At 49.2% G+C, this 10,205-nt stretch overlaps 1 protein-coding gene across 4 annotated transcripts in view; it reads left to right on the top strand.

Moving 5' to 3' along the window:
• Positions 1-7,246: 7,246 nt before the first annotated feature.
• CNNM4 (cyclin and CBS domain divalent metal cation transport mediator 4) overlaps positions 7,247-10,205 on the top strand; it is a gene marked incomplete at its 5' end in the record, with an annotated part of 47,500 nt that continues 44,541 nt past the window's right edge. For 3 of the 4 annotated variants that reach the window (XR_014567564.1, XR_014567565.1, XM_083753237.1), the window contains one exon: positions 7,262-8,693. Coding sequence is in view for 2 of the 4 variants with exons in the window: in XM_083753237.1 (XP_083609363.1) it covers positions 7,262-8,693 (1,432 nt within the window). Of the gene's footprint in view, positions 8,694-10,205 lie in introns of all 4 variants that reach the window. The other variant, XM_083753238.1, reaches the window with a different exon arrangement.

Genomic DNA, 10,205 nt, shown 5'->3' with positions numbered 1-10,205 from the left:
TTTAGTACTGCTATACAACACCCTAAACAACTTGGGAGGGACGCAGGTGGCGCTGTGGGATAAAGCCTCAGCACCTAGGACTTGCCGATCGAAAGGTTGGCGGTTCGAATCCCTGCGGCGGGGTGTGCTCCCGCTGCTCGGTCCCAGCGCCTGCCAACCTAGCAGTTCGAAAGCACCTCCGGGTGCAAGTAGATAAATAGGGACCGCTTACCAGCGGGAAGGTAAACGGCGTTTCCGTGTGCGGCTCTGGCTCGCCAGAGCAGCGATGTCACGCTGGCCACGTGACCCGGAAGTGTCTCCGGACAGCGCTGGCCCCTGGCCTCTTAAGTGAGATGGGCGCACAACCCCAGAGTCTGGCAAGACTGGCCCGTACGGGCAGGGGTACCTTTACCTTTACCTTTAAACAACTTGGGAATCTGGTTGCCTGAGAGACAGATCAGCTTGAATGTTAACATGGGCTAGGAAGATGGGCTCCCGCCTGGGACAGAAGTGGGCAGCCCAGCGGAGAGTCTTCTTGGTGGTTGCATCCCAGCTCTAGCTCACCATCCCTCTGAGATTCACCAACACAATTGAATTGTCACTGCTAGGTGAAGACTGGGTCATATCTACACCAATACTCTTCTACCACTTTAATTGTCTTGGCCTCCTCCAAAGAGTTGTGGGAACTGTAGCTTACTTCTCCCAGCACCCTTCACATAGTAATTTATACTTTCCACACCAATTTTTCCGTGAATAAACCCCTGTGGATTTGCCTGCAGGTCAAAAAGAGATGTGTGAACCAGTATATCCCAGGTCAGCGACTGAGCTGATCAGGAAGCTTCAGAAGTGCTTCAGAAACCTGGCTGACTCCAACTAGGGTCACATCCCCACCATGCATTTAAAGCACATTTATACCAATTTAACAGCCATGGCTTCCCTCAAAGAACCCTGGCACTGTCCTTGACCCCTCACAGAGCTTCAGGTCCCGGGATTATTCAAAGTCGGACATGATGTGTCACCGGTCTCATGCTGTGGAATACTCTTCCATAAATGATTCTGCACACATCCTAACTACTAATTTCTTTCTTCTTTTTAAGAATGTATTTATCATTGTCATTTTACAATTAAAACAATAGATAATAATCCAAATACCACTAGGGTTGCCAGGATGTCTGCGGAATTCCAGATATATGGCAACCCAAAAATACACATTTAGTTTCAACCTCCCCCCCACCTTTTCCATGGTTTGCTTCATCATTTTCTCTTCCACTACATAGTCTAATTAATCTTTTCATTTTCTCTCTTTCTTATATAAATTTATTTAATTTTCAAATTTACGAACAGTCATCAAGCAAACAAAACAAAGGAAGAGTTCCATCGATTCCCCTGGGCTCCCCTCCCCCCCCACCTTGTGGGTCCTTAGGTTAACCTTTTTCTCCTGCATCTTCTCTGTTGATCCAATTCTATTAAATCTCCATTACAACATAGTCCAACATTTAACTATAAGTGTCATTCCAATCCTACTAGTAATTTTATTTGTTTACAATGATTTTTAAGGTAAATTATATATTTCCCCCATTTCTGAAGATGCAACTCTTTACCCTGGCTTCTGACACTTGAGACGCACCATATTTCTGTGACTGAAAGTTGTTTTAGACTGTTTTTAATAATGTGTTTTAGTTGATGTAACCTGCCCTGGGACTGTAGGGTGAAGGATAGGTAATAAATTAGCAACAAGAAGTTTTATTCTACCTGCCTATATTGTTGTAAATTGCCTTGATATTTTATAGGAGTGGGCAATGTGTGAATCTGCTTATAACAAATATATACATATTCCATAGATCAGGGTGGAGGGCTGCTTTCAGCCTGAGGGCCGCATTCCTAACCTTCCAGGGGCCGCACACCAGCAGTGGGCAGGCCAAGAGGCAAGAGCAGGTGAAGGAACTAAACCAAATTTTACCTTTGTACAGTCATAGGCTCATTTCTCCACACACTCCTGTGCTCCTCTCCATCCCTATCCAGGCACCCAAGAAGTATTAGCCGACTTCCAGGACACATTCCAACCAGGTGCAAACACTCAAATCGGGTGTGAAGCAGGACGGGTAAGGCTGCAGCCTGGGGAAAGTCTCAAGGGCCGGATACAGAGATGCAGAAGGTCGCATTCTGCCCTTGTTGAACTTGGCTGGGCTCCCGGCCACTGTGGGGCTCCCGGCCCTCCCCACTACCAATCCCACCTGGTGCCACTGCCAATCAGACAAGTCAGAGATTCCTACACACACACCCCTCTCCATCCTCCATCTAAGCATGCAAGAGGGATTGTAATAGTTCAGGGGCAGGATCCAGCCAGGAAAAAGCATTGAAGAAGTGGGTGGCACAGAGCCAGAGAGGAGCAAGGTCTGGGAAGAGGGGGCAAGGGCCACATTTTGCCCCTCAGCCTGAGATTTCCCACCCCTGCTGTGCAGGTTGCAAAATTCAGCACTTCTTGATATGGGAGATTTCCTTCTTGTGACCCACTTGACTAATATAAGAGGCTGCTTTAGTTATCGTGCCTGGATTTCCATTTGTTCTGCACCAGCTGAAGTGGCCTCATCAGAATGGTCTGCCCAATTGCTTTTTAAATAACTTATTGTGTTCTACTGAGCTGTTAAAAAACCCACATGTTCCCCCAAGAAACTGGCTGCATTTCAGGCATAAAAGGGCAAACTCCTTCGTCAGTGTGCTCCGTCTAACAATCTGTAAAGCTTTTTTGAAATCTTGGGCAGGGGATGAAAGGCACTATATAAATGCAAGATATTTATAGCCTTCCAAGCATTACTACCCAGGCAGATTGCCAGACAGACCTTGCTGGTTTGCTTTGTTGCCATAACATGAAGCCAGCAAGCAATGCTTTCTAGGGGGACTGTTTCCTTGCCATGTTGCACTGCAAATTGCAAACCTCTGTGAAAACCACAAAAAGTCAAGTCAAGCCCTAAATAGAAAACCAACCATCTGCTTTGAGCATGTCCACAATGCAGATTTGCGATGATTTTTTAAATAGTTATCCCCTTTCCCCAGGGAAGTCTGACAGTGGAAAGTGTATTTCTGTCACAGAGCTTAGGAATCTGTAACGGAGAATTCTCACTGACTGCAGTAAAACAACAATTCTCCAGATTCTGTGGAAGAAGCCATGACAGGGAAGTGAGCCTAAAAGCAGAAGGGCAAGGTCACATCCCTGCCATACATTCGGTACACTCTTATGCTACTTTAACAGTCATGGAGAATCCTGGGAACTGTTAAGGGTTCTGGGAAGTGCATCTCTTTGAGGCCAGCACTCTTAACAAACTGCAGTTCCCAGGATTTCCCATGGCTGCTAAAATGGTGCAAGGGTGCTTTAAATTTACAGTGGGGATGTGATCCAGTTGGCAGTGTGGCTTCTCAGCTGTATGACACACAGATGTTGAGGATATGAAGCTTCCCACCTGTCACTATTGACACCCAGAGGTGTGTTCAATTTCTGTGCGTTGAGCTGCTGCTAAAGGCACAGGACCAAAGGCAGTGATCAAGGGACACAAGAAGAGCCTGCTGGATCAGGCCAAGGGCCTGTTCTCACAGCAGCCAGCCAGCTGTCTCTTGTGGGAAACCTGCAAGCAGGACCTGAGCACAAGGGCACCTCCCCGGCTGTGGTTTCAGAAGCATTACTGTCTCCAACTGCGGAGACAGAGCAGAGCCATTATGGCTAGAAGCCATTGATTGCCCTTCCTGAATGAATTTGTCTAATCCTCTTTTAAAGGCATCCAAGTTGGTGGCTGTTGTTGCCTCCAGTGGGAATGAGTTCCGCAGTTTAACTATGCCCTGTGTGAAGAAGCTCTTCATTGTATCTCCCCTGAATCTTCCAATGTTCAGCTTCATTGGGTGTCCATGAATTCTAGTGTGGGGGGGGGGGACTTTTCTCTATTCCCTTATGCCATGCATAAGTTTATGAATTGCTATCATGATTCTTGCCTTTCCTGTATAAACTAAAATGTCCCAAGCACTGCAACCTTTTCTCACAAGGCAGTTGCTCCACAGCTGGTCATTTGGTTGCCCTTTTCTGAACCTTTTCCAACTCTGCGATACCTTTCTCAAAGTGAGGCGACCAGAACTGTACACAGTATTCCAAATGTGGCCAGACCATAAGAGTTGCATAATCCCTTATGATATTGGCAGCTTTATTTTCAATTCCTTTCCTAAGGACCAAGGGACCGTGTGACGAAGGGCAGGCTCTAAATATGCTGGATAAATTAACAAACAAACAAAGTCCCAGGTATGCCTTTGACACCTGAACTTTGCCCAATGCAGTGCTCTTCAGGGCCAAGGTATTTTGGAGAAGGCATGCACAAGTTTTGAGTCACACAGAAGACCACATCAAAGACAGAATGAAGAGGTTGTTAATTAATGTTTACAAAGAGACCAAATTCTAGTTAAAAATGCAAGCAGTTCAGGTCATAAAAATGCAGCTCTGAACTTAAAATTGTATGGAACAGTCATCCCTTGAGAGATTGTACCACACACATAACCAGACAACAACAACAACAACAACAATCAGACACATATTTAAACTGCCACTTAAAACCACTTTGGGCAGATTAATCCTACATTATTATTTTTTAATTCACCACATTTTAGTATTGAAAACCACATTGGACAGGTATTGTTTGACTGAGAGTGTTCCTTTCTGGTATTTTCATTCTCCCCCATCAGACACCAGAATTTCCAGCTTGAGTTCTGCTAACAAAGCATTAATGAAGATCAATGACAGCAGGGTTCTTCTGCATTAAATTCTAATATTTATGCATCTCCCTGCCATTATTGCCTTTTACCTTTTTAATGTGAGCCTAAATCTCCTGAATAATTAAAAGCCGGGCTAAAATAGATGTAAAAATGGTACCAAGTAAAGGCGAAGATCTTTTGGGGTCCTGGGCCCAAGAAAGGCTCTGTGGCATTTGGAAGGGTTGCCCACGGGGGGGGGGGGCGCTGGCCCCCAGAGGAGCAAAGGTGGCCCAGCAGGACAGAGAGAATGAGGTGAAGGGATAATTGAGGGAAGAAACAGGCCTCTGGCCGTCCCAGCGCAGCACAAACAAGGCAGAGAATGAGGCTCCTGCTGGTGCCTGTACCTTGAGCACTTGCAGGCCAACAGAAACCGAGCATGGTGCAACTGTCCCTCATCAATGCACCTGCAGGCTGATGGCAATGCTTTGCCTGTTGAATTTCACCTGCTTTGCCTGCAGGGTGATGTGGGGGTTTTCAGGCATAGGAGACCACACACAATGAGCTTCATGGCTAAGTAGGATTTGAACCCTGGTCTCCCAGGTCCTTGTCTGACAGACCAACCACCACACACTTGCTTTGGAATTACAACTCCACAGTGGTTGGGACATCTGAAGGGCTCCAGCTCAGTCAGTCTACACTTACTGACAGCCGGTCACAAAGGTTTTAGACAGGGGTAGCTCTCAGCTTTGCCTGGAGATACCAGGCTCAAACTTTGATTCTTCTGCATGCAGAGCCACGGCCCTTTTCTCTGCTACTCTCTTGTGCATCTTCCTCCCGCCCCCAGCTCCCCCTTATGGTGTGTTTATCAAATTTATACTCAGGTTTCCATCCAAGATAAAGCTACTACAGTACAAAAAATATTCATGTACAGTATAAAAGAAAATCACCAGGGTTTCTGCCTTTTTTAAAATCACACTTTTTAATTTATTTCATAAAATTTTTAAAAAGTTGAATACCCTTCTGGCTTCTTTTTGAAGCAGCCAGTGTTTACAAAGCAGTTGAAGTAGTAGCTGGAAAAAATACACTCAGTTTTTCTAACTGATTTCCTGTAAATTCTTCAGACCTTTCCACCAATAGGGCACAAGTGCCAAAAAGAATATAGCAAAAGCACCTTCCTGATGTAAGTAGGTCGGGAGTTTCAGTTTGGTTGCTGCTACACTAAAATATCTATAAAAGATATAGAGAGATATTTGTTTAATTCCAGAATTTCAATAATGGAACAAAAAGTATGTGAAACAAGTCAATTCAATGACTAAAAGGGAGCTAAAAGGTGAAAAGGTACAAATGAAAGAGCAAGCATGTGCAAAGTGCCTTTCCCTCCAGAGCGTCAGACTTAGAAGAAAAGGCCACCCTCTTAGGTCTGCATTCCTCTTCTCTTCTCCTGCTGATTCCAACTCTGACAGAAACATTGAGTACAACACCATACATTTAAAGCACATGAGTGTGATGCAGCAGCAAAATAAACCAACACAATTATTTGGCTGCATCTACACAAGTCTAGTGTCCAGATCAAGGGACGTAATAATACTGCTCTATTCTGCCTTGGTCAGAGCACACCTGAAGTATATGACCAACTCTGGGCATCCCAAATTAAAAAGAATGTTGTGCAGAGCAGTGTGACCAAGATGGTAAAGGCTTGGAAACCATAGAATCATAGAATTGTAGAGTTGGAAGGTACTCCCAAGGGTCATCTAGTCCAACCCCTGCAAAGTAGGACTCTTTTGCCCAACGTGGGGCTCAAACCCGTGTGCGAAATGACAGCCATCTTCAAATATCTAAAGGGCTGTCAAATGGAAGGTGGAGAAAGCTCTTTTCCTGCTGCTCCAGAGGGCAGGACCCAAACCAGTGGCTTCAAGTTGAAAAAAGGAGGTTCCACTAGACATAGGAAGAACTTTCGGCAGGTGAGGACTGTTCAGCAGTGGAAGAGATTACCTGGGAAGGTGGGACTGGCCTTCCTTGGAAGTTTTGGAGCCGAGCCTAGCTGGCCTGGGATGCTTTAGCTGCGCTGCCTGCCCTAGAGGACCCTCGGGAGCCCCTTCCAAGGCTGCAGTTCTCTGATTCCCGCCCTCCCGAGGCTCGCGGCGGGGGGCCAACTTGAATAAAATATTGTGGGGGGGGGGCCTGTAAGCCCCGCCCCGCATAACTGACCACATGATACAATGCAGAGACACTACCTGAATGGGAATGTCCACCAACTATTTTTTTTGGGGGGGCCCTCAAATATTTTATTGTGGGGGCCGAAGCCCCCCCCCCCCGACCACGGGACTGGGCTCCTGTGAGTCGCGGGAAGTGTACTTGTTCCGGGTGCTGCTTGGAAGCGCCTTGCCCGGTCTGGGCGCCTCCTTAAGCGGCCGGCCCCGCCCCGGCGCTGCCCGGCGGGCGGGCGGGCGGGCGCTCTGCGAAGGAGGCGAGCCCGTGACGCCGCGGCCAGTCGCAGCGCCCGCCAGCCCCAGTCAGCGAGCGCGGCAGGAGCGGCCGGCCGGGCGAGGCTAACATGGCGCTGGGCTGGAGCGGGCGGCCGCGCGGCGGAGGGGGCGAGGCCGGGGCGGCGGCGGCGGCGGGGCTGGTGGCGGCGCTGGTGGCGGCGCTGGTGTGCCCGGCGCCCGGCACTGCCGCCGCCCGCGCGGGGCCCCCCCGGGTGCTGGGCATGAGGCTGGAGAGCAGCGACCTGCCGGCGCCCAGCGCGGCCAGCTTCTCGCCCATCCAGGTGCTGGAGGGCGCCGAGATCAAGCTGCGCCTCTACGGGCTGGGCATGCACGCGCGCGTCTCCGAGCTGGTCTCCTTCTCCGAGGTGGGCCCGGTGGGCAACGCCTCCTCCTCCTTCTGGGGCGAGGCCGCCAACGCCACCTGCCCCGAGAGGACGCAGGACCTGGTGGTGCAGCCGCGCGCCGAGGAGAGCCGGGACACCTCGGCCCTGGTCTCCGTCAAGGTGCAGCTCCTGCGCAAGGCGGAGAAGTCCAAGCTGTACGTCCTGTGCACGCAGAGCGGCCCCGGGCAGCCCTGGCTGCCCCTGGAGGGCCGCGACGCCTTCCTGCAGGTGGTGGAGGAGAAGAAGCACCTGCTGCCCCTCTGGTTCCAGGTGATCCTCATCGGCTGCCTCCTGGTCCTCTCGGGCATGTTCAGCGGGCTCAACCTGGGCCTCATGGCCCTGGACCCCATGGAGCTGCGCATCGTCCAGAACTGCGGCACCGAGAAGGAGAAGCGCTACGCCCGCAAGATCGAGCCCATCCGCCGGAAGGGCAACTACTTGCTCTGCTCCCTCCTCCTGGGCAACGTGCTGGTCAACACCACGCTCACCATCCTCCTCGACGACCTCATTGGCTCGGGACTGGGGGCCGTTGTGGCCTCCACCACGGGAATCGTCATCTTTGGGGAGATTGTCCCGCAGGCCCTCTGCTCCCGCCATGGCTTGGCGGTGGGGGCCAACACCATCGTGGTCACCAAGTTCTTCATGCTCTTGACTTTTCCCCTCTCCTTCCCCGTCAGCAAGCTCCTGGACTGCGTGCTCGGTCAAGAAATTGGCACGGTCTACAACCGGGAGAAGCTGGTGGAGATGCTGAAGGTGACGGAACCCTACAATGACCTGGTGAAGGAGGAGCTGAACATGATCCAAGGGGCTCTGGAGCTTAGGACTAAGACCGTGGAAACTGTCATGACCCCACTGCACGACTGTTTCATGATCAACAGTGACGCCATCTTGGATTTCAACACCATGTCTGAGATCATGGAGAGTGGCTACACTCGTATCCCCGTCTTTGAGGAGGAGCGGTCCAACATTGTGGATATACTTTACGTCAAGGACCTGGCCTTTGTAGACCCTGATGACTGCACCACCCTCAAGACCATCACCAAGTTCTACAACCACCCTGTCCATTTTGTCTTCCATGACACCAAGTTGGATGCCATGCTGGAGGAATTCAAGCTGGGTAAGGCAGATGGCTGTTAACCAGAAGGCTGGTGGTTTGGTCCACCCAGGGATGGCAGTGGGCAGGATTTCTGTGTTGCAGGGGGTTGGACTAGATGATCCTTGGGGTTCCTTCTATGGTTCTGAGAAAGGGAGGAGGATGTGCATCTAATACTAGACTGGCAAAGTTAGTGTCCTTGTAGGGCCACCCCACACCTTACCTAGTGTATTCTCACCTAGGAATTTCAACCAGTCACAGGTCTCCAGTGAGTGCCTGTATAACACTCGTGTGCGTTCTCACGTTGCATTTACAGCAGCAGTGTGGGAAGAGGCTGAGTCTAGAATGGGCTGAGTTTGGTCGTCTTCTTGAACAGGTTATGTAGCCCAGTCCTACAAAGATTTACTCAGAAAAGAAGAATTGACTTTTCATTCTAACAATGATCTTCAATTTTAGCATCAGCAAAACTCTGAAGTGGAGTAATGCTATTCACCCCCACCCGTTGTATGCTAGTATAAAACAGCCTTTATCTTATGCACACACACAAACATCAGATCCGTTTGAAACAAGGCCTTGAAAGATCGTTTTGGGGGAGGGGGTTGCATTGTATGTACATTTTTTCCAGGTAGGGAAACTATCTAACAGGGATCAAATAGGATGAAAGTGAGAAATGAGGTATTTCCCACCTTGGAGCAGATTAGCTGGGTGAAGGGCTAAGAAATTACAGCTGATTTCTCTAGCATTAAACCAGAATCACTGAGAATCTGGGCCTTGGGAAACTAAGTTGCAAAGGAAAAATATTTTAAAAGCTTTGAGAGTTGATAAGTGGGGAGGGCAGGTATATTGGATGCCCTCAGCAATTCAGCTAACTGCTGTGATGTTTTCCCCCATTTAATATGCTTCAGTTCTTAGAGTTGTTGATACAGTTTCATTGCCAAAGGGATGTTTCCAACCATTTCTGGAGGAGTACCAGGAAGTCTAGATGTTAAGATGAAGTCAACCCTGCTTGATGCTGGAAGCTTTTAAAGCCACACTGCTAAAGCCTCAACCTGTGTGTTGCTTTGCAAAGACACCCCCCCCCGCTCCCCCCCCCGTTTCCCTCCTGGAGGATACAGTAATGTTTTGATTTCTTTGCAAAGCTCCACCGAAGCCCACAGGGTATCTCAGTTGGTAGAGCATGAGACTTTTAATCTCAGGGTCATGGGTTTGAGCCCCCGTGAGGAAACGATTCCTGCATTGCAGGGGGTTGGACTAGATGATTCTCAGTGTCCCTCCCAACTCTGCAATTCTATGATTCTGTGAATCATAAAGACAGGCTGCACCTCAAAATTCTCCTCCACAAGCACCATTTCTCCTCATTTCAAAGGAGTTCGGCACAAGAAGATTGCACCCTGGTATTGCTGTTGTTTCCAACAATTAACCATGTTGACCTGTATCAATAAGGAGAAAGGGGAAGGTTGCCTTTGGCTGGGCAGGGGGTTACCCTTATATGAATGTCTTCCTGCATTTGCAATCTAAACATGCCCTCATGGGATG

The sequence above is a fragment of the Podarcis gaigeae genome, assembly GCF_964106915.1.
Source record: "Podarcis gaigeae genome assembly, chromosome: 8".
NCBI classification, from domain to species: domain Eukaryota; kingdom Metazoa; phylum Chordata; class Lepidosauria; order Squamata; family Lacertidae; genus Podarcis; species Podarcis gaigeae.
The sequence above is the reverse complement of the archived record's forward strand: the minus strand, read 5'-3'. Positions and strand labels throughout refer to the sequence as shown.